Genomic DNA, 23,939 nt, shown 5'->3' with positions numbered 1-23,939 from the left:
TGTGGAAAGTCCTTTATTGCTCTTTCAGATGTTGGGGTGTTGGATCATCTTTCATCTTGTTGACTTACATCCACAATGGAGCCTTGGGCGAGTTAAATATGACATTATTGACATGCACCGTCACATTTTTGAAGTCTTCATTTCTTGCTATTCTTCTCGAGAATGTAATGGTTTGCAGTGTTAAACGGCCCCCTATCTGGGTTAGATAAGCGGTTTTGTTTACACACACAATGAAACGGCCGTCAAAGCGTGCTGACCTCAGCTGGTGGTCAGCACGCGCGCGTGTGTGTGTGTGCGTGTGCGTGTGTGTGTGGAGGGGGGGGGGGGGGGTGGAATACACACACGTGTTTTTCTCCCCGAACAAAGGCCTCTGCACTAAAACAAGGTTGTGTGCAATATAGTGAGCCAGACAAAACGGACCCATATGCAAAATGACATAAGGCGACGAATATATTATTCCCATTGCACTCTGATTTGGCACAGTTCCCAATCAGAATATTATAATGCACGCACACGCATGCACGCACACAAAACACACACACACACACACACACACACACACACACACACACACACACACACACACACACACACACACACACACACACACACACACACACACACACACACACACACACACACACACACACACACACACACGCAGAAACACGCACGCACGCACAGTCAGAGGGTCGAAAGGCGACCTGCAGGTGTGGCGGTAGGACAACGCGGAAGTGAATTGTGAACAGTCATCAACAACACGGGGAGCCGATTGAATCAGGGAGACGGGAACAATGTCCGGCGACAGCAGCGATGTGCGATACTGTCAAAAATTCTCCTACGTTCTCCTTAAATTCACCCTGTTCGCGTATGCCGTCGGTTGGTGGGTAAGTGGCTGTGTCCTCTCTGTGATGCTAATCCAATGTTCTGCGAATACATCGTGATCTGTCATTAGACACTGGCCGGGCAGGGTGTGTGCACGACGTGATCCAACATCAGAGGCAACCACATTCAAATACTACCGGTGTTTTAGAGGACACGTACGGCCAGTGAGAATAGGGCTAAGGAAGAACTTTGTCAAAGCAGGCTGTAATGCAAAATGCTCACAAGTGACCAAGCGCTATCTGAATCGACAGGTGTTAATGTTGCTAGTATCACGGCTGGAAGGTTGGGCGTAAGCTACATGGTTATAGCCACTGTGCACTGTGCTGTCTGCATTGTACCCAATTGTATGTGTTACATACTCGTCAGCAATCCTAATTTGGGTGTCGTCTACATAACATATTGCATATATCAGCATTGATCCATGTGATCAGATGTATATTCTTAACGAATAGCAGCAGTGCTTTGCATAAGTTTAGTACGTGTGAGTTGTAACAAATGATATGCTTTGACATCAAACCAGATGGCCAAACCCAGTTTGGTGTGGATTCACCCTCTACAGAGTTGTAATAGGTTGTTGGGCTAGGCCTAGACTGTTCTGGTCAACAATAATGTTATGGAATAGTACTTATTTTTGGAAAACTGTTTTTATGGAATATCCAAACATTTATATTGCCAACCTCCCTCAATGAAACAACAATTGTTTTCCTCATACCGTTTATGACTTATGTTACAAACTCAAGTTACTCAGCCACCCTGACATATTAATAATAATTGATATTATATTGTATGATTACATAGAGCTAACAGGTATAGGTAACCATTGAGCTATAGGTAACCAAAGCACTTAATATTATAAGTTGTAATTTGTTTTGGGACAACATTAAACGGGAGGACAAAAACTTTTCAGTGAGGTTGATGATCATAAGAAAAGCAAATCCTTGAAATACAGGTTCTGGAATACTCATTCATCTTTACCTGGTTGCATTATTTAATTGAAGGCATTTGTCCTAGTGTGAGAAAGCTGTTTGCATTCTGGCCTGTGTGTTTACAGGATGAGGTTATCGAGGGTTTGGATGCAGGTTTATTTCTCAAAAGCCCGGCAGCTGTTACATCGTCATCTTCATCAACATCATCGCTGACAAATAGCAGAATCTAAATCCAGACCGCCACTTGCAGTGCTATTTCTGCAGCTCCTAGGAGAAATCCATCATTACGCTTCAAAGAAATGGTAAGAAAGAGAGGGAGATACTGAAGAAGGACCACAGCAGAGCACAGAGCGCAAGATATTTTAGTAAGCGTAATATGATTGGATGAATACAGCCTTAGTATGACCGAAGAGTTTACAGTACAGGGCTTCTCTACCAGCCTCAACACCAGTAAACAATAAGGATCTCTTGCCAAGTAGCCCAGCTTTTCCATCTAATTCAACATACCCATTCCCCCATTATCTCTCAAATAACCTTTCTGCTGGGTCTCTATTATTGCGCTTGAACAAACGATGAAAATTGCTTCATGAAAAATGTTTGGTGCTGTTCCCTTAGGTCTACTTGTGCAGTGTAGGAGGATGCTTTTCATTTTCAGTGTCCACCTGCATTTAGATCCCTTCTTACGGCAATAGGCGCACTTAAGGGCAATCGTCTCCACTGCTACCCGCACAGGTTACCCAATGAATCAGTGGTTGGGGCTGGCCGAGCCTCAGCCTTGTGGGAAGTGAATGACTTTGTCCGGAGTGTGGACCAAGACCAGGGAAATGGTAGATACCGGATCTTCAGAGCACCTATTAGGGCAGTGCAGTAAACAAAGAGACCGTAATGGCTATTCCTATATTTGCTGTATGAACATCATGTATGCTCACAAGGTCAAAGGTTAAGGGTCCTTTTTGTTTCAGATACAGGACAGTCCTTTTGTACCTTTTTTAGTTAGACAAGACAGCAGTACAAATAGCTGCACACAGAAAACAAAACTGTTTCACACGATGGCAAACATGCCACAAATAAAAGGAAGAGAAACTACATGAAAGCCACAAAAGGGAAACAAGTAGAGGATTAAAAGCATACTGGTCACACCATGGACATCCCCAAAACACAGACCATCTCAAGGCAAGGTTGTATAAAACTGTAACATTGTTCCTTCCCGACCGTTTACAAAAGCCCTTTCAAAGTTGTTCGAAGAAGGGAGAGCTTCTGATGTAGTGACAGTTTGCCACTCATTCCGTGTCCGAGCGGCAAAAACTAAACGCATTACACTGTCCTTTCTCATGACCCACGCTCGTCTGCAGTGTATTCTGAGACAGGATGTCCCTTTGTCGAACCTAAGCTGTCGAGATCACAACAGCCCACCAATGCTTCCCTTCTGCTCCCTTGCGGAGATGGCGGAGAGATAGGTCTGGATCATTTTAAAAAGACAATAAATATATATATATGAGTATGTGTTGCATGATTTCATTTATTATAGCTACACTTATTCTGTGGTTTTCTCAGAGATCTATTTCAGGGATAGAACGTTGTGAACACATTGTAATGGAAACACAATGGTTATTGCTTCTTGTAGCTGGTTAGTGTGTGCGTCTTTTGGCTGCATGATGTCATGTACATCATTTATTAATGATAACGAGAAGTGGACTTTGTATTATTGCTATGGTCTTATAGCTGGGAAAAGGCAGTTCTCATATTGTCTGGCTTTGGGCTGGTTAAACAAGTGTCAGGCTGGATGCAATTGCTTTCATTTCAGTGGAGTTTGCAGTGTCAACACTGAGATATAATCATGATCCTTTTGATTCTTTTTTTTTACTTGTTTGAAGAGGTTTTCTGCTACTCTACTGGATCTTGCTCATCTATTTAAATTTGAAAAGAGACAATTTTCTCTGTAAGATTTATAGCTATTCAAATATGTACTGTCCTCAAGGGCTACTACTTGTAACAACCTAAGCCAACATGTGTCGTTCTGAAAGTGTTTTGTGTAAAAAAACAACAACAACAGAAGAGGGTTGTTATTTGTAAATTATTTCAATACTCTTTTTTTTAATTATTATTATTTTTTTATTTACTCCAACCATTAAGTCAGCGTTTACCCTACGTCATCCATTCTGCCCTTTGGAAAAGTTTAACGTTGTCATTTATGAATACGATTTCCATAAGTGCCAGATCCCCTTTTGATTGTGTTAACGGGCAGATGTTTATTAATAGGCTGTCCTGTCATGGTTTTCATATAATAAGGCAAATCTATTACTGATGATCTAGGACGGAACCCCTTTGTCTCTTTTTTAAGGCTTTGCAGATGGCTTCATATTTCACTAATGAAGATTTTTATTTATTTTTTTTTGAAGTGGCAACCCTGAATACTATCATATTTACATCACATGCTCATCGTTGGTGAAATGATTCACAGTTTCAGACATACAAGCAACTTCAAATAAATGTGAACACAACAAACCCATACATGAAATGACAAACACAAATGGTGTAATTTACATTATGTAAATGTTCAACATTTGAAAACGCGATGAATACCCTTTGATTAACAATAACATTCAAGTTATGAAGCGTAAGAATGTTTCTAAGTCTGTTTGGGGGGAAATGTATTGCTACTGAAACGGTCATTACAGGTTTTGATTCATGGGGAACTCGCGACTTTACAGTATTACAACCCATTGAGGCAAACGCTAATTAGCCTCCGCCTGGAGACTATTGAAATCTGGGACCGAGAGGAAGCGCGCGAGAAAAATAAGGGAAATGTATGACTTCTAAAGTAGAGTGCAGAGAAATGCAACAACATGTTTAGTTCTGCATGCCTTTGTATAGAGACTGATTTACAGATGCGCAAAAGTGAGAATGTATTTCTATGAAGGAAAATATCAGAAACTACTATTCGGCCATTTTATTGGCTTTATCCTAACTGTTTCCATTTGTTGAATGTAATCAATTGAACAGTCAGAAGTCTTTGTATAGTCATAGAGTAAATCATGCAACGCATTTGCTATTTGACCATAAAAAAACCTTAACCGTGTGTAAGTGGAACTAAAGCTTTTCAATTGACTCATTCTACTGAATAACTAGTTTATTCATTTCTTATTGTGCATAAAGAGAAGTTCCTGTTTTATCATGTGGTGCTCGTATGATTTTCCCCCTGCCTATATGCCATGTGGTTAACCACTGCTTTATTTTTGGCAGGAGCACAACATGTCTACAAGCAGAACAACACGACATGTCCGTGGTTAGACCATGAGTGACACCATGGTCCAGCAACACTGTTTTCACCCATGCTCTATCGATTATATTTTCTTCCAGCAAGATGTTAAAAATCTATTGCAGAACTAGGGTTGTCGTGAGTTAGATCTTTGTTTACATCCAACATCATTATGTTTTGTGTCTCCCAGGGTGCGTCTAATGGCTTAGATTATGCAATCATAAACTAGTCTTGTAAGCTTGGCTGGCTAAACGCATGACATTCAACTTTCAATGCATGAATGGAATCGTCTTCCGTCTGTATTATCTGAGAGACTTTCCATGTGTTCATGAATGCGGGGGATGTATGCCTATAACTCAGCTCGGCCTTCTATGATGGCTAATGGCAACTCATGCACGTCAACCTCCTCCCATGATGGCAGAACCTGCTCTGTTCTGTTTTAAAGGATTTAAAGTGCCATATTTCTCCTCTTAACTTCCATTGTTTGGGCATGGCTGGCAGGCCGCCAGGAGCTAGCTAGCATTGCTGACAGTAACCCGGGACATGTAAGGAAAAGACGTGCTTGTTTATTCGGATATAAACAGAGGGACACTCAACAAGACGCTGCAGCCTGCCTACCATGGCACCATCGTGTGTGTGTGTGTGTGTGTGTGTGTGTGTGTGTGTGTGTGTGTGTGTGTGTGTGTGTGTGTGTGTGTGTGTGTGTGTGTGTGTGTGTGTGTGTGTGTGTGTGTGTGTGTGTGTGTGTGTGTGTGTGTGTTCTATGAACTCCTCTATTAATGATTGTCCAACAGCCAGTATGTTTTAGATGATGTGACAATCTCAGTTCAGTGAGATTGAAGTGTTTACAAAATGGCTGTCAAACTCAATAGTTTCATTCATCACGTTCCGCAAATTTCCAACACTGAAGTTCAATCGAAAGGTTCATTAAGTAGAATCAACACATTAATAGTTATAATATAATCAATGCCATAAGAAACATTCTAACGGGCTCCTCATTCCTTCTTTCCCAACCCTGGTAATGCTGCATCACCAGGGATAAGATCGACCAGCTCCAGCACACTCCGGTCTCGTGTTGTGATTTGAATACATATTTTCACAGCCATAAACCAAGATTGTTGTTCCATTTTCCAACCTAAAGTACAAGCCGATAAGAGCAGGTCATCTGTGTGAGGGGGAATCACTTTCAAAACGTTGATCCCAGTGCCCTCTTTAATTGATTCAGATGCATATTCCGTTCCCTATATTACAGATCCGGGACAGCGAGACTACTTGTCATTTATCATCCCCGTTTTTCTCACGTAGCGTATGCATTTTGCTACTTATGGCTCAGAGTGAGTAATGTGCCCTTTCATCAGAGGCATAGAGCTTGTCCTGTGGGTGTCATTTGCGGTGACCATCTCACTGTGACTCATACGTTAATGGCATGTTTCACTTTTAATTCACCAGAGTAGCAGGTACTATGCCGAAGCATTGGCCATTTAGTTACGTTGCCTTTTGTTTATGTGCATGTATTATTACTTATGTAAGGGAACGTTCTAGTTGGTCACTTGTTTTTGCAGAATTTAGAAAATTCTTTGAACATTGGACTGAATTACAGAAACCGATTTACCTAAACAGTACTTTTCTATGTTTATACTGTATAGTATAAATATACTCCATGTTGAGAGAAGGATTTTCAGGTGAAGGTTTACCCGCATTTGGTGTCAACATTTCTGTATGAGGTGCACTTGAGGTCTTCAAGGAGAACCCAGCACAACTTGTAGATTGGTTTGCAGAAGATGACCTTAAAGATGACCCTCCTAAATGCATGCTTTTGAATGCATATCCTCTTTTCGGCTTCCCAGTCCCTGCAGATAAAGCGTGTGTCCTCCGCCTTTTGAACCTGATTTGGAGGGGCGTTTACCGGGGAGCCGGAAGCCTAGCCTTTGGTTCTCTTTAATTGTAGTTCCTTTCTGCTGTATTCCATTGATTTTCTTTTGATTTTCTTTTGTTGTTTTCTATTTCTATGAAACTCCTTGTAATGGTGGTAGTATGATTTGTTACCATTCTCTGCCTCACTTGGAAGTCACTTCGATATGGATGGAAAAAACCGACTCCAAAAATCTATCTCCCAGGCTGATAACTGTTTATTGTGTTGCAGCTGATTGGCGGCACAATTATGGCCGTCGGAATCTACGCCGAGGTGGAAAGGCAGCGCTACAAGACCCTGGATGGACTGTTTCTGGCCCCGGCCATCATCCTGATCGTCTTGGGACTGCTCATGTTCGTAGTGTCTTTCATCGGGGTCCTGGGTTCCCTGAGAGACAACATCGTAATGCTCAAAGTGGTGAGCTCCCCTTCTGCTCTGTGGTAGTCCCAGTTGCTTTCTAAGCAGAAAGGTGTGGGGCATGCTGTTATAATTCCAGCCAGTAAGATGATTCCGTTGATCATAAATAACATGACATGAAACAGACCGTTTGTTAACCGTTTTTGTATTCTGTTTTAAAACATCAGGTTATTTTTGGTCTTGCCCCAAAAATACATTTCTATAAAGAGTTTGGAGACGTTTTTATTCTAGAGAAAGTCGCAGGATTTTGGTAAGAAGACTTCAGGAGCCAGATATCTTCTGCACTTCTGTGATCAGAAACTTGTTTCTCACACTGACTTATAAGTACTTTTTTATGCCTGTGCCAATTTAATACGACTGTTTCACATGCACTGAGCTTCATACTGATAATGATTAACCCCTCCAATCTGGGACCTGAATATGCCATCTGGGTACTGACATCCAGATTAAGTTTTGTTGTTGCGTGTATCAATTCTGCCTGCTTTGGGATTGGATTTCAACAAATGATGAAGGAAGACTCTGCAACAAACGTAGCGTATCCTAGGTCAAGAGAACCCCTGCTAGTTTAGGGCCTCTACTTCTGTTTAGCTTGCCAATGAAAGGTTGGTCTGCTGTCCCACTGCCATGAATACCTTTTCTGTAAACATCTGAGCAAAACGGGAGGGAGAGAGGGTGACTGAGGCCGACTGAGACGGAGGGAGGGGGAGAGAGAGAGAGAGAGGGGGAGAGGGAGAGGATGACATTGTATTTGTCTGAAACTATATGTGCCATCAGTACTACCTGTTTCTGTTTTACTTTAATACTAATCACAACTCCATTCCATATGTTCCGTAGTTCATGTTCACGCTGACCGTGTGTTTGATTCTGGAGCTCCTGGGAGGAGTCATTGCCCTGGTGTTCCAAAACAAGGTAGGCTACTTTATATCTGATAGACCAGGCTTGTCCATGCTTCAACCATGAAGCCTGTTTTATACCTGAACCCTGAGGCCTGTGTATACCTCCATGAGGCTGTGTATACCTCCATGAGGCCTGTGTATTTCTCGCATGAGGCCTGTTGTATACCTCAACCATGAGGCCTGTTGTATACCTCAACCATGAGGCCTGTTGTATACCTCAACCATGAGGCCTGTTGTATACCTCAACCATGAGGCCTGTTGTATACCTCAATCATGAGGCCTGTTGTATAACTCAACCATGAGGCCTGTTGTATCCCTCAACCATGAGGCCTGTTGTATACCTCAACCATGAGGCCTGTTGTATACCTCAACCATGAGGTCTGTTGTATAACTCAACCATGAGGCCTGTTGTATAACTCAACCATGAGGCCTGTTGTATAACTCAACCATGAGGCCTGTTGTATAACTCAACCATGAGACCTGTTGTATAACTCAACCATGAGGCCTGTTTTATACCTCAACCATGAGTTCTGTGTGTACCTCAACCATGAGGCCTGTGTATACCTTAACCACAAGGCCGGTTTTATATCTCAATCTAGAGGATTGTATTACCGTAGCTAAAAGGCCAATTTCCACCAGATCCGTCTCGGAAGCGTCACGGCAGTTAAACGTTTGCCGAAGTCAATAGAAACCATTCTAATCAATTTATGGATGGATTTATGGATTTTAATTGGATCCCCATTAGCTGATGCAGAAGACATCAGCTACTTTTCCTGGGGTCCACACATAATATATAACAAGACAAGAAATCAACAAAAAAGACAACAGATAAAAAAACAGCAAAATAATGGATAACTAAACCATCAGCACGCAAAACAAACAAGGTAAAAAAATTAAATAGTAAATAGAAGTAACATTTAGTAATGCATATGAGGATTCAGTGCAAATAGCCATGAGGTGTCGCTCCACTTGTTTTTTTGAAGCTAGCTTTGTTCACGATTTCTGAAATATGATCTGGAAGGGAGTTCCATTCAACCATAGCTCTACATCATCATCGCCTACTACCCCTTCTGGGGCTTAGGCCGCAAACAAGAGTTCTCCATGCATCCCGGTCCTGGGCCAACATCTCAAGCCGTCCCCAAGTGTAGCCCATTTTCTTGGCGTCCGCCTCCAAGTCTCTACGCCAGGTGTTTCGCGGCCGACCTCTCTTTCTTTTCCCTTGGGGATTCCACTTGAGGGACTGTCTTGTGGTGTTTGTGGCTGGTTTACGGAGAGTATGGCCTATCCATCTCCAACGTCGTTGGAGGATCTCTTCGTCCGCTGGCTTTTGGCTGGTACGTTCCCACAGTTCTTTGTTGCTGATGGTGTTAGGCCAGTGGATCTGGAGGATTCGTCGCAGGCAGGAATTGATGAATGACTGGATTTTGTTTGTTGTATTCACCGTAGTCCTCCATGTCTCAGCACCGTAGAGTAGGACTGACTTCACATTGCTGTTAAAGATCTTGATCTTTGTTGTGATGGCCAGGTCTTTTGCGCTCCAGATGTTTTTTAGTTGGAGGTACGCAACTCTGGCCTTGCCAATCCTGACTCTCACATCTGCATCTGTTCCACCCTGCTTGTTGACAATGCTGCCAAGGTAGGTGAACTCCTTAATCTCCTCCAGAGCTTCGCCTTCCAGCATGATGGGTGCAGTGTTGGCAGAGTTGACTCTCATGACTTTGCTCTTCCCTCTGTGGATGTTGAGACCGAGGCGAGCAGAGTTGGTTGCAATGGTGCTGGTCTTTTCCTGCATCTGCTGCTGGGTATGAGAGAGAAGGGCCAAGTCATCTGCAAAGTCCAGGTCTTCGAGCTGCGCCCACATTGTCCACTGTATGCCGTTTTTCCTTCCTGCTGTGGATTGCTTCGTTACCCAATCCATTGCCAGCAGGAACAAGAATGGCGATAGTAGGCACCCCTGTCTCACTCCAGTTTGTACACTGAAAGCACCGGTAGGTTGTCCCTCGTGGATCACTCTGCAGGTCATTCATAGCTCTACATAGTACTGTGCATTGTTTTGAGTTTGTTTGGATGGAATTGTGTAGTTACCGGTGGCATGTCTGGTTGGGTACGTGTGCACATTAGAGCTAAATTAGAGCTGTCTAAACAAACAGTCGGGGTTATTTAAAGTATTAATGTGTTTTATGAAAGAAAGAAGGGATGATTTCAACCTCATATCAACTTTCAGCCAGTAGAGTTGGTCCTGCATGTTATTTATGTTGGCTCTCGGTGTGCATTTAAGGGCAAGGCCAGCTGCTCTGTTTTTTACCTGTTGAAGCTTCCCTAGATTAATTTTTGTAGTACCTGACCAGACCACCGAGCAATAATCTAGGTGTGACAGTACCAGGGTCTGTAGGACCTGTTAGATGAGGTGTTAAAAAAGAAGAGCATCTTTTGACTACAGATATGTTCCTCCCCATCTTTTGCACCAGTAAATCCATGTGTCTTGACCATGATTATTTACAGTCTAAGGTTACCCCCAGAAGCTCTATTAACTGTACATGCTCAACATCAACATTGTTCAGTACCAGATTCAGCTGGGGTTTAGAGCTTAATGAGTATTTTGTTCCAAATGCAATGCTCTTGGTTTTAGATATGTTCAGGACAAGTTTGTTATCAGAGATCCATTTGAATACCATCTGCAACTCTTTGTTGAGGGCTAAGTGATTTCCTTAACTGTTTGTGCAGGCATACAGTGTTGAATCATCTGCATACATAGACATACAGGCTTATTTACAAACAAGTGGGAGGTCATTTGTAAAATCGAGAAGAGCAGTGGTCCTAGTGAAGAGCCCTCTGGAATCCCACACTGTATATGTCTTGCAAGTTTCTTCAATAGTAAGCTATGATCAATGAAGGCTATTCCACTTCTACGGTTGCGGCACGCCACGGAACCACCCGCAAACCGGCACTTCGTTTACGATACGATGCCTCTTCTATTTTTGAAGGTTGCCGGTTGCAGCCGTATCTCAGAAGACTTCTACAATCAGTTTGCATTTCCTCATGAATATTCATGAGCTCACATTGTCGCCTATGCCATTCACTAACGGGGTAATATTATACAGTCCATCTATGTTATCACTATCAATGGCTAATCAGTGGCAGAGAAGAAATTAAAGTCCCCGTCGATTCCTCATCTATTCTCTAATCGAAGTCTAGTGTCGCGAGCGGACCGCGACGTTGCTTAATCATGAAATCTCTAAGGCATGAATCATACCATACTCAATTGGTTATAATATTGATGCATATATGTTATGTAGGGGTTGAATATAACTTGTGAATAATATTGTATGAATCATTCTAATCATAATAATTTTTACAATTCATATAATATAATTATGCACGTCTTGAGCCATCAGCTGGAACGTGTCCGGACCGCTTCTTGTGTTGATTGCAGTACGGAACACTGCCGCTTCGCTGCCATACTGCTTCCGAGACAGATCTGGTGGAAATTGGCCTTAAGGCCTGTTCCCACCTCAACCATATTGACTGTAATACCGCAAATACAAGTGCTGTCTATACACCTCAACCACGAGGCCTGTTCTACTTCTTTCAATGTGAGAACAGACTTTGCTTGTGGTGCTAGAATACAGCCACACCTTAACCCCCAATAAGGTAACGTTTGTTTGTTTTGGTTTTGGTTTCATTATCCATCATATCACATCTTTGAGAGCTGACCTTCAGACTCTCACTGTGCCCCACCGCCATTAATAATTCCTGGAACTGAACGCATGCCCTTGTCAACTCGTACGCTTTACTATACTCCGCCACACCGAAGTCCTTAATGGCAAAAAAAAGGGCAAACAAAGTTTATCTTGGTTACACAGTTCACAGACTTCTAATAATGCAGACTTTACCGCCAAACTTCTACCATTAAGTCCATGTTTGCCTCTCTGTGCCTCCATCTGTTCCCCTTCCAATGGCACAATTTCGAATTAACAAGATTAAGGGGAAACCTGAATACATTTGCTCTAATGCGTTAGTTTGTTTGGCAGCCTCTCCTACTCAGGATGGCATAGCAAACCTACTTGGGACGTCTCCTCGCAGTTCAAACATATACCTGGAGATAACTGTCCCCGGCTTTGGGTTTGGCGACTGGCCTCGTCCAGGTGCGTGTCGGCGATTCATCTCAGTTGAACTGCATTCACCTGAATCGATCATAGCATCACAGCTGTGCTTGCAGGCAGAAATTGAGACATTTAGTAACTCAAGCCCAGTAATAACATGTAGGCTGTGTTTTCAGATGTTATACTGTGTATATATTTTTCTTCATTAGGGGTCCAAGCCAACAGGTTGGATCCCTATTGTTTTTTCATTTGTTTTTCAAACTAACACTACCACCCTTTCGTCTTGCCTCCCATCTTCAATATGCCATCTTTTTCCTTCAAAATGTGCAACAGAAGAGGCTGCAGACACGTTCAGATTCTGCTGCATGTTCCTGCTGCGCCTCCTGCATGTCGCCTGACTCCAGGCAGATCTGTACTCTGTTGTTTTTCACAGCTCTGTACGGATTGTGAACCTCGAAGGAGTCACTGACTCACGACATCCACATTAACCAAACCACGGACGGCCGAAAGCGTTAGTTGCCGTTTAATCGGAGCGATTGAGGAAGGAGACTGATGATTAATTTGGTGTATAAAAAATATGAAGACTCACTCTTAAAAAAAACACCAAATATAGAACCTATTAACAAGGTCACCCAAGAAGATCATATTGACATAACAGGGAGGGAAACAACGCATAAATCATATGGGACAATCTGGAAGGATGTTGGAGCGCAATGGGTCTTTGTATTTACTGTGGGGCAGAGCCAGGGAACAGCACAATATATGCAGAAAGCCGGGTTAATTTACATCTGAATCGTATCACTGGGGGATGGAACATCACGACCCGCTGACGCTCTGTCTCTTCTATTGCAATACTCTTTTTCTGTTTGTCTCTGTGTCTGTCTGTCTGTGTCTTTCTTTCGTTCTCTCTCTCTGTCTGTCCGATGCTAATACTTTTCTTTTTTAATTGTTCATCTTCTTCTTGACTTGCTATTGTCTCCCTTTTCTCTCGCCATTATTTATTTCTGGGTATGAACCTTTTTATTTTTGCTGTATTCTCTACAATTGTTAATTAAGGCTAAATAGGCAGAATCCTAAATTCATACATCATTGGACTTCCAATAGAATACACAATCAAGTCCAACACATGTTTTATTCTATTCAGGTTTTAATGAATTCAAAATAATAAATACCTTGTGGCCACCACAAAGATTGTCAAAATGCACCTAGATTCCTCTATGAAAAGGGGATGAAGCACAATGCCGTCATTGTCATTGTGCTGGTTTCATTGCAAACACTCCCAGTGAAACATCTGTGTGGCCCCTGCAGACAGTCACTGTTGATGTCCCAAAGCACCGCATCTCAACTTTACCTCAAATGAGTAAAGGGTACCTCCTTGCCAATCGATGCAGAACTTGCCACTAGATGAAGGACCTCACTTCTGAAGCTTAAGCCACAGGTTACCTTGACGGAACAGGCTGGACTAATCACTAATTAAAACGATGAAAGACTGCTTTTTAATTTGCCCTGCAGTGCTGTGGAGAAGCCTGGACCACTGAGGAGCACATGCTTTTACATCCCCTGGCTATCATTATGCTTGACCTCCCTGACCTTTCCGTGTTTTCTGTCTTTCAGACGGTGAACTTGTTGAACAGAAACATCCGCAAAGGCATGGTCAACTACTATGACGACCTGGACTTTAAGAACATCATGGACTTTGTTCAGAAAAAAGTAAGTCCTGCTCCCTTTCCTCCATATGACAGGGTCCTTAACGCTGATCATTACACACTACTTACTGGGAATCATTGCCCAAAGCAGAGCGGTTCCTCCGTTAAAAAAACTAATCGGCCGCTTACTCAACCGACCTTTTGAGGAAACACTTTGGTTTAACGAGGTGCTTGATTCATGGTTTGTCTTTTCTCATACGTGGTAACGCAATTAAAGAGCTTCTACCTAGAGCGTGTGTGTGTGTGTGTGTGTGTGTGTGTGTGTGTGTGTGTGTGTGTGTGTGTGTGTGTGTGTGTGTGTGTGTGTGTGTGTGTGTGTGTGTGTGTGTGTGTGTGTGTGTGTGTGTGTGTGTGTCCTTACCTTTTCGTAAGAGATATTGTTTCTAGGCCAGATAAGATTTCTTAATACAAAAAAAGCACAAAAGTTACCATTTAGATAATAACTTCACATCTGCGATGTTAAGGTGGGTGACCCAAACACAAAGGTCAACATTTAGATGACACTGAGGAAAAGCAGGGTGGAAATATAATACAAGGAATAGAAAACAAAGCCTTTGATAGGAAACAATATATGGATTTTTCCATCGCAGTGTGTGTGGAATGATATGTGTACCGTATTATCAATTACAGGTGCCCAGTCTCATTAAATGCGTCTGTGCCATCAGCAAACGGCCAGAAGATGCTTACTAACCAGGTTTCATAGTTAAATAAAAACATTAAATAAATATAGGGGCAAGAAATGCATAGTTCTTAAATTCCCCCAGGTGACTACTCCAAGGTGTTGATTGACTGAAGCCAGGATGACCTTTAGACCAGCACCTATCTCGCTTTGTTCCAATGGGGATGTGACATTTATTCCACTGTGAAGTCACCAGCACGTTGCTCTTCTGTGTTTTCGGAATTAGAATAGACCCTTCTGTCCGGCGCACGCACGGGAAATCGGTAGTTCATCAAAAGGCTGAATCACAATTTTGACCGCTCAAAGTGCAAATTGACAACTCGCAGATGCGCACACTCGCTCACACACTCGCTCTGAAAAGCACCCTCATTAAAACCCCTCAGAAGTAGCCCTTTAAAAGCAATCTTGCGCTTGGCGTGGCTACCTTAGCTGATATGAAACATTATTTCAGTGTTATGGATACTAGGGCTGGGTATCGTGGCCAATTTCCTAAATCTATTCGCCTTCATTCGCAATTCATAAGGTTCTGAATCGATTTAATTTCGATTCAATCTGCTCTTAAATAATGAAAATGGCTCAACTGCGTTACAAAATACAAATGTACTTTATCTTAAACTTGAACTGTAAACAAAACTGTCTCAAGTCTCAAAAGTGCAATTTTCCAATCAGAAAGGAATTGCAAGTGAAAGTGTACTTGAACTACACCATTCTATCACTGCAAATTGCAATGAGGCATTTTTTATTGAAGTGCAAAAATAAAAATACTGGTAACAAAACAAAAACAAAAAAGAACTCATGCCCTATGAATCGATATGCAAAATATAAATGAAATCGATCCAAAATCGATTAAATCGATTTTTTTACCCAGCCCTAATGGATACGCATAAGATATGCATTGAAAAAAACTGCCAGCACTGTAATGAAAGCTGCATTGTTAAGTAATACTTATGTAGGTCTGTATAGGTTGGGAACTGGGAACATGGGTGATTACTATCTATGCCTATGCCATTTTAATTTAATCATTTTTATTCAAAGTTAATCCTTGAAACATACTGAAAGAAATCTGTTTCAGTCCTAATTTCCTGTATTCTAGCGTCGCTACCGAGGTGTGTGTAGACAGCACCAGCACCATCACATCTCATCTAGAACCAATAAACAGAACTGCAATAATCTGCAAACCAAAATAATATGTTAATTCGTTTTCAGGAAGGTCAGTGATGGGGTAATTGGCAGAACAGAACTGTTGAGTCAGCGCAGCTGTCTGAAACGGACACCACTGAGGATGATGCAATGCCACCGCAAAGCCCCAATCAATGGCTATACTCTAGCGGTTATTCATCCATCATTGGTTTCAGTGACATGGTCACCCTGATGAATCTGTAGACCAGTTCACGCTGAAGTTCATTTAAAATGAATCGAACCAAAATAACACACAGTATTACGGTAAATAGGGTTTTTTCCTTTTTATGCTTGGCACTCTGAATGTATGAGTGAATGTTTCCGTTTCTATACGAATTACTTTTATGTATCATTGGATGAGCTGTGATCCGGCTTGCAAAAAAAAAAGTAGAGAAACAAAATATACAATTAAGTATACAATAATAAGCATATCATTTAAATGTAAATAATGTAAAAGAATAGATTTTACTTTATTATAATAATGCTAAGAATAAAAAAAATATATGCTTTATATTTCTAATAATAGTTTAACCATGTCAAAGTTACAGCCAATAATGCTCCACCAATCAATCGTTACAGAAGTGGAAGCTAGCCTAGCTGACAGGGTAGAACACCAGCTGCTGCAGGCTGCGTTGTGGAGGTCTCTCGTCCATCTTCTAGAATAATAAAAGGCTTCTAGCAGAGGAGGGACGCTTAGCTTTCAAAAAGCGAAGAGCAAAACCAGGGGAGAACAACCTAGCTTACAACCAGCGGTGGATTGTGTAGGTGTTAGTATTAGTATCATCATCATCATCATTATCCTTTCTTTTGACTAATAATTTATTTCCTCCTACTGGTGGATATTTACAGAAGGAGGTAATGGCGGTAGTTTTTTTAGACATCCATACGTACGTTGAGAGCTGCTGTGTCATTACCTGGCTGCCTCTTTGGCAGTAATAACCATAATTACTTCCACCGACCACATAACAGGTGGGTCCCCAGAATATACTGGTCCACACATTCAACCATTTCAACATTCATAAGCACAGAACAGCTTGTTCTCGACAGGAGTATAGGACTTGAAATATAAGGCTTTTAAAAAGTATAATGGAACGTCTAAAACAAATGACGTTTCAACAGCCTTGGCTGAACACAGTCCATGGGGATGCCACTGATGACAGCCGATAGGTGGCCAACGGGGGTTGAATGCAGAAAGTCTAGCCACCATTCTAAGTCAAAAGGAAAATATGACGTGATGTGAAGTTTATATTATTTTTTTCTTTGGTCAGCTAGAACCTCCGTGATAAGTTCATATCCATATTATCTATTTTGAGAGTCACTGTTTGACACTTGAATTTCAATAAAAAGCCAATACAGTTTGAATATGAACGAGTGTTGGCCATAGACTACTGAGAGACGGACATTTCCCAATCTCAATGTACATAATATGGCTATTTTGCGCTGCTGGTTGCGATAAAGCTAATTTAATGGCATGGCCATAACAGGAAATCTGTTATGGCTCCATATTGGTTGTGTGAAAACCAATTTTGCTACATCCAGTTCAAGAAGTCAAAGACCAATGTTTATTTAATTCTCAATTAATTTGACTTGCCTCCCTGATTTGGTGGTTTAATCATAAATTTTCGTACGTATTAGTAATTCATCAACGCCAACACACTGAATAATTACAATCAGCTAAACAATTAAACCTGTCCTGTGTTCTGCATTGTAGTTTAAACCTGTCCTGTGTTCTGCATTGTAGTTTAAACCTGTCCTGTGTTCTGCATTGTAGTTTACATGCTGTGGAGGGAAGGAGTATAAGGACTGGGAAGTCAACATGTACCACAACTGCTCCTCTCGGAGCCCACTGGCATGTGGAGTTCCCTATACCTGTTGCCTCATCACTAAGGTAGGTGTTGTCCTGTAGAGCTCCCTATACCTGTTGCATCACCATTGAGCCATTTTGTTTGTGTGTGCTTAATTCAGGTAATGGAAAGGTGATGATTTGTATCCTCACAAAATTCCACCTTTTAACCTGAGTAGGTTGTCGGACACAACTTTCAGACTCTCTACAAAACAAAAAAATTACAAACAAATATGTCCACACATCATCCGTATTGTTCGCCAAACGCGGACTTGCAGCACCATACCAACACAACACGCGCATCCTCCTAAAATGTAATTCAAATTCCAACACTTGGTATCGGTTATGTTTTGGTTTAGCTCCCATTGCGGCTCTTATCGTTGACCTGATTTAACATAAACTTCACTGGCTCCCAGTACACTACCGTATCCAATACAAAACCCTACTCCTCACCTACAAAGCTCTCCACAACCTAGCCCCCAGTTATCTCTGCGACCTCCTCCAAGAATACACTCCCTCCCGCTCCCTCCGCTCAACCTCTGCTGGACTGCTATGTATCCCCACATCACGACTCACTACAATGGGTGCCCGGTCATTCAGCTGTTCAGCACCCAGGCTCTGGAACTCCCTCCCCCCACACATAAAACAGTCAGACACCATTACAACCTTCAAGTCACAACTCAAAACTCACCTGTTCAAACTCGCACACAACGTCTAACTGATTATTATTATTTTTTTTTGTTTTGTCTTGTTTTTGTTTTATTTATTTCTTATTGCTTATGTTTATTTATTTATTTTTTTCCACAATGTCTTGTTTTTTAAAAAATGTATGATGACTATATGCTCTGTAAGGTGACCTTGGGTGTCTTGAAAGGCGCCTCTAAATGAAATTTATTATTATTATTATTATTATAAACTATTTATTCTGGCAGAGGGGATGCTTTTCCTTTTTTATGTCGTTTCCAATGTCTAGACATGAACTTTCCTCGACTCTGTCAAGTCACTTAAATGTGACGCTATGTCATTTCAATGTGAAGCTATTACATGTGCTGCTATACTATGGGTTGGGGCTTCACATCTGCCTCGATATCTCTGGCTGGCAGATTGGCAACAGCCTGTCCTCTGTGGATGTCCAGGTCACGCAAAGCAGCTGTCCTGCTTTGTGTGTGTGTGTGTGTGTGTGTGTGTGTGTGTGTGTGTGTGTGTGTGTGTGTGTGTGTGTGTGTGTGTGTGTGTGTGTGTGTGTGTGTGTGTGTGTGTGTGTGTGTGTGTGTGTGTGTGGGCTTGTTTACCTCCCCAATTTCCTTTGTCAATCTCCTATTGATAATGATGCACAAGGGTCACCAGAGCATAGGGCATAGAAATGTCGCATCTCTCTCTTCTGCAGTGCCATGTGCTTAACAGCTTCTGCACTTCAGTCCCCGCCTCTCCAATACCCTTTTCCACTCGACTCTCACTCCTCTGAACCTTGTGATTACATTCGCTGGGATCCTGCTGTGAAACACGCGCTATCTGCCGTCACGTCTCATAGCCCTGACGCCAAGTCCTGCTTTTTTTACCACGCCGCTATGAGACGTGACGCCGTGATGCCTGAAAGGCTCCAGCGGGTCATTAGTTTTGCCCCACACATCTGTCCTTCTCCCTTTGGCCCCTCCCTGCCTCTTCTTCGCTCTCACTTCCCCCTCGGACTCTGCACAATTCTGGACAAGCACATTTTGCCCACATGCTCCCCAATCTGTTTGAATCCTTTCCATAGTTATCCATTTCTAGCATTCACACTAAGTCATCCAAGTACATTCCGGTTCCTGCCACATTGATTTCTAATCGAAGTCTGTTGCCTCTGTGTAACAATGCGGGGAACAACAACGTTGTATTGACTTTGTGAAAGCCGAGGAGATTGGCACTCTCTCTTGTTTGAATATGGGGCATGGTCCTAAGTCATGTGACTCGGATGCCCTCGCTGTCCCCAGATGAGGGACAGGCGGGGTTGGCAGCCCACACTAAGTGAGACTCGCGCGGCCAGTCGTGTGACAGGTTCATGGCTAATGGCACACTCTTGGCGCAATTGTTGGCAATTACATTTTCGATATATTTTTTGTTTTAACCACCCACACAGCCAGCTAGCCCCCCCCCCACCCCCTGCAGTATCTCGGGCTGGCACTGTTGCCTGTTGATGGTGCTGTAAACTGATTTCCCCAAGGTGTGTGTGTGTGTGTGTGTGTGTGTGTGTGTGTGTGTGTGTGTGTGTGTGTGTGTGTGTGTGTGTGTGTGTGTGTGTGTGTGTGTGTGTGTGTGTGTGTGTGTGTGTGTGTGCGCGCGTGCGACGGTTGTGGCAACTCTCCCTGTGTGAGCCTCAGACGTTTCATAGGACAGATTAGTTTCTCCTCCACCTCCGCGCACGTCACCAGCACATTGACTCACGCCTGTGTCCGTATGAAGTGGGAGTCATTCTCACACTTTTTTCCGAGCTGATAAACTGTATGCTAATCTTTGCCTTTTTTCTCTCCCTCTCTCTCTCCCCAACACACAGCCTAATGAGGTGCCCAACACTATGTGCGGGTACAAGCTGGTGAATCAAGAGGTAAATTGTCTGCTGAAGATGGAAACATGTATCGCATGGTCATCCGTGCCAAGTGATATACGTAGGGGTTCTCTTTCATGAAGTTACCATGATAACATACAACATAATGCACTTATATTCATGTTTGTGTGTGTGTGTGTGTGACACATCCATTTGCATAACCGTACCGTAGGAGAAGCAGAGAAACGGGGCAGTGAGGATGGAATATATTGGCATGCAAATTGTGTTCCGCTGTTTTATCAGTTGGCACGGTGACAGTCCATCACACGTTAACATGCAAATTGTATTCCGCCCTGTTATGCTATTAGCGAAACGAAAACTAATAACAGCTAATGGACAAGAGTGGACACCTCTTGATAGTTCTGGAGCCTGATCATATTACAGCAAGGGAAGGGTTGGGTTCTGACCTCTTGCTCACCTAAAGGACCTGCCAGGGGCATGCAGTTGCTAATTAGCAGAGTGGCCAGGGAATGTGTGTGTGTGTGTGTGTGTGTGTGTGTGTGTGTGTGTGTGTGTGTGTGTGTGTGTGTGTGTGTGTGTGTGTGTGTGTGTGTGTGTGTGTGTGTGTGTGTGTGTGTGTGTGTGTGTGTGTGTGTGTGTGTGTGTGTGTCAGCCGGCAGTGACTAGAGTGGTGAAAGAGTAAGGCAAACTAATTACCAACTAACGGTTCAATCGTTTGGTTTTGAAGACCGAAGGCAGTGCCGGCCAATGATCTGGGGCTTGTAATCTGATGTCATTAAGTCAACACTGCCTATTAGCCCTGCCCTAGTGCCTTTTCTCCCAAATGAACCTCATCACTTTTCAGTAATATAGATTGTTTTATTATATCTTCTACAATTGGCTTAAGGCGCTGTGCGTGTGTTGCCGAATTTTGCAGGTAGTTACGCAAATTGCATAATCATGTTCCGATAGAATTACTCCCTTATTGCTTTTCGCGCTGTTGTCGTATTGATATTAATGATGATCCCAGAGTCGTTGCTTGAACAAGTTACATCCATGGGAGCGTTGGTCTGTAAAGGAATCGAAAAGCCGCCGTTGTGAGGAGAGATCTGTCGCTGATGTGACGAATATGGACAAACGACTTGTTGTCTCTTGCAGCGCCTGGACCTGATCGATAAAATCCACATCAGAGGTTGCACGGACGCAGTCTTCCTCTGGCTCTCTGACAACTATAAGATCATGGCTGGGTTGCTGCTGGGAATACTTCTGCCTCAGGTACACTGTGTGTGTGTGTGTGTGTGTGTGTGTGTGTGTGTGTGTGTGTGTGTGTGTGTGTGTGTGTGTGTGTGTGTGTGTGTGTGTGTGTGTGTGTGTGTGTGTGTGTGTGTGTGTGTGATCAATGAATCTACTATGAAACAGATTGTGTGTTAAGGTTCAACAAGCTTCTCTGTGAGTCTTATGAGAGGGGGAGAGAATCGGCTCCTGTCCGTCTGTCCACAGTAAGGTGCTCCGCTGAATTGATTTCCCCTTGTGCCTCTCTCTGTGTGTCACTCTCTCTGTGTGTCACTCTCTCTCTCCGTCTGTCTCTGTCACTCTCTCTCTCATTCTCTGTCTCTCTTTCTCTGTCTGTCTCTCTGTGTCTGTGTCTCTTTCTCTGTCTCTCTGCCTTACGCTCTGTTTTTCTCTGTCTCCATCCCTCTCTTTCTCGCTCACTCTGTCTGTCTGTCTCGGTCTCTCTGTCTCTCCCCCTACCTCCCTCTCTCTCTCCCCCTCCCTCCCTCTCTCTCTCCCCCTCCCTCCCTCTCTCTCTCCCCCTCCCTCCCTCTCTCTCTCCCCCTCCCTCCCTCTCTCTCTCTCTCCCCCTCCATCCCTCCCTCCCCAGTTCTTCGGCCTGATCATCAGCTGGCTGTACATCACCCGGGTGGAGGACGCCATCGTTCAGTACACGAGCATCAGCCAAGTGGACGGCCCTACGGGCAGGAGCATGATGGACCAGAGTGGCGGGTTCCAGCGGATCCCCATGAAGCACAACCGCGTGGCCAATTGGTACAAGTGCATGCCTGACTACGACTGAGACCCCCGCAAACCCCTTAACCTGTGCCGCCGAGAAACCCTCGCCGTGCTCCATCTACCGAGCGACCCACCCCCCCTCTGCGTCACCACCCTTCATTGTTTTGTTTTTTCCGTTGAATGGCGCAGGTAATCAGTGCCTTGGGGATGGGGGGGATTTCAGCGTCCGCCATTGGAGAGCCAGTTTTGTAAAACCACTTTACTGTTGTGCTATTGGTTCTGAAGTATAGATGGATGTGGGGGGAACAAAATGACACAACTCCTTAGATTAAACACTAAAATGTAAAGATAGTTATACTGATTTTGACCTACTCTTCTCGGCCTAATCAGTTTTTCTTACCTGGCCTATGCTAAGCTAAGCTACGCTAAGGTAGCCTGAACTACCCACCCCAGACAGGCAGAGTGTTATCAAGACAATCAAACTTGCCATTCATCAGGGTTAATATGCAACCACTAATGCAACTTGAAGAGTTCCCTGTTAACCACTTCTAAACCCTAATATGTTATGTCTGCAGAGGGTTATCTATGAAACCATCGTAGCCATATTGGATCCAGTAGCAGTGAACCACTCTTTTTCTTCTCAGGTTTGAATACAAATATACCAAAGCCCAAAGTTAAGATATGTATTGGAGGGTTGAAATCTGCAGATGAACCCCAAGTGTTTATATTCATGTCGGTAAATCTCTGTAGCACAGATACATTTTTTATGCTTTTAGTTGAATGAGCTTTTTTGAGGTTTGGTGAAGGGGGAAATGTTAATTTTATATCTTATTTGTCGTAACTTGAATACTGTAATGGCTCCAACTATCAGTAGCAGTCACAATAATCACATGTTTTGCATGTTTTTATCTTTAAAGGTGACAAGGTTGATGCGTTGCATTGTACTCAGGTTGCATTGTACCTCACAGAAAAGGGCTGTGTTGCTGTATTAAAGGAATACGCAAGGTAACTTATGACTTGTGTATCCCGTTTTATTTAAAAATGTTAATAAGCCTCTCTGAATCTGAAAACCTTACAATTACACTGACTGTCACACTGTGTGATGAAGTCAACCTGTTGTTCGCCTCCCTGGAAAAGCACTGAATCAATCCTCGACGGGAGAATGTTTGTAACGCTTCATGGAAAATATATATCATTTTTATGCAATCCAGAGTATCAGTTGTACCTTTTTGTTTAAGTAGTTAGCAGAGAACCAACTGTTCCTTCACTTATCACAGTTTCATTGTGGAAGTGAATTTCACAGCTGTGAATCATTTTAATAATTATTTTCTCAGACCAATTGTTTAGGTTTGTGAGGCCTCGTCTAAATACAACAAGTGCCCGAGGTTAACAAACCACTTCAGCTGTGTAACCGAAGGTTTTCCACCTCTTGTATTGTTCTTCTATCCGCTGCTTGTAGATGATAAATAATTCTTAACATGCCTTACTTCTCAACGACCACTATAACTGATGGTGTGCTTCACAGTGCCACACTTGGACATTAAACCATCTCAAAGGTTTTTACCATTAGGAATGAAAATAAAATGTGTATTTGATCTTGAAA

At 42.9% G+C, this 23,939-nt stretch overlaps 1 protein-coding gene across 2 annotated transcripts; it reads left to right on the top strand.

The window, feature by feature from the left end:
- The first annotated feature begins 689 nt into the window (after positions 1-689).
- tspan15 (tetraspanin 15) lies at positions 690-23,939 on the top strand. Of its 2 annotated transcripts, none has more exons than XM_060070848.1 (8): positions 690-887; positions 7,214-7,399; positions 8,234-8,308; positions 14,013-14,108; positions 17,734-17,850; positions 20,336-20,386; positions 21,485-21,601; positions 22,209-23,939. In XM_060070848.1, exons 1-8 carry the CDS (start codon positions 795-797, stop codon positions 22,398-22,400), a joined length of 927 nt encoding a protein of 308 aa, XP_059926831.1. In that variant the 5' UTR covers positions 690-794; the 3' UTR covers positions 22,401-23,939. The 2 variants fall into 2 exon arrangements, with proteins under 2 accessions (XP_059926831.1, XP_059926832.1); XM_060070849.1 differs by lacking the exon at positions 690-887 and adding an exon at positions 3,964-5,208.

This window comes from Gadus macrocephalus, chromosome 14, assembly GCF_031168955.1.
Source record: "Gadus macrocephalus chromosome 14, ASM3116895v1".
Classification (NCBI taxonomy): domain Eukaryota; kingdom Metazoa; phylum Chordata; class Actinopteri; order Gadiformes; family Gadidae; genus Gadus; species Gadus macrocephalus.
The sequence above is the reverse complement of the archived record's forward strand: the minus strand, read 5'-3'. Positions and strand labels throughout refer to the sequence as shown.

Bases quoted from the DNA above. Each gene is read 5' to 3' on its own strand.
- tspan15 (XM_060070848.1), top strand. From the start codon at position 795: ATGTCCGGCGACAGCAGCGATGTGCGATACTGTCAAAAATTCTCCTAC. The intron at 888-7,213 runs GTAAGTGGCTGT...ATTGTGTTGCAG, and splicing joins CGTATGCCGTCGGTTGGTGG to CTGATTGGCGGCACAATTAT. The intron at 21,602-22,208 runs GTACACTGTGTG...CTCCCTCCCCAG, and splicing joins TGGGAATACTTCTGCCTCAG to TTCTTCGGCCTGATCATCAG.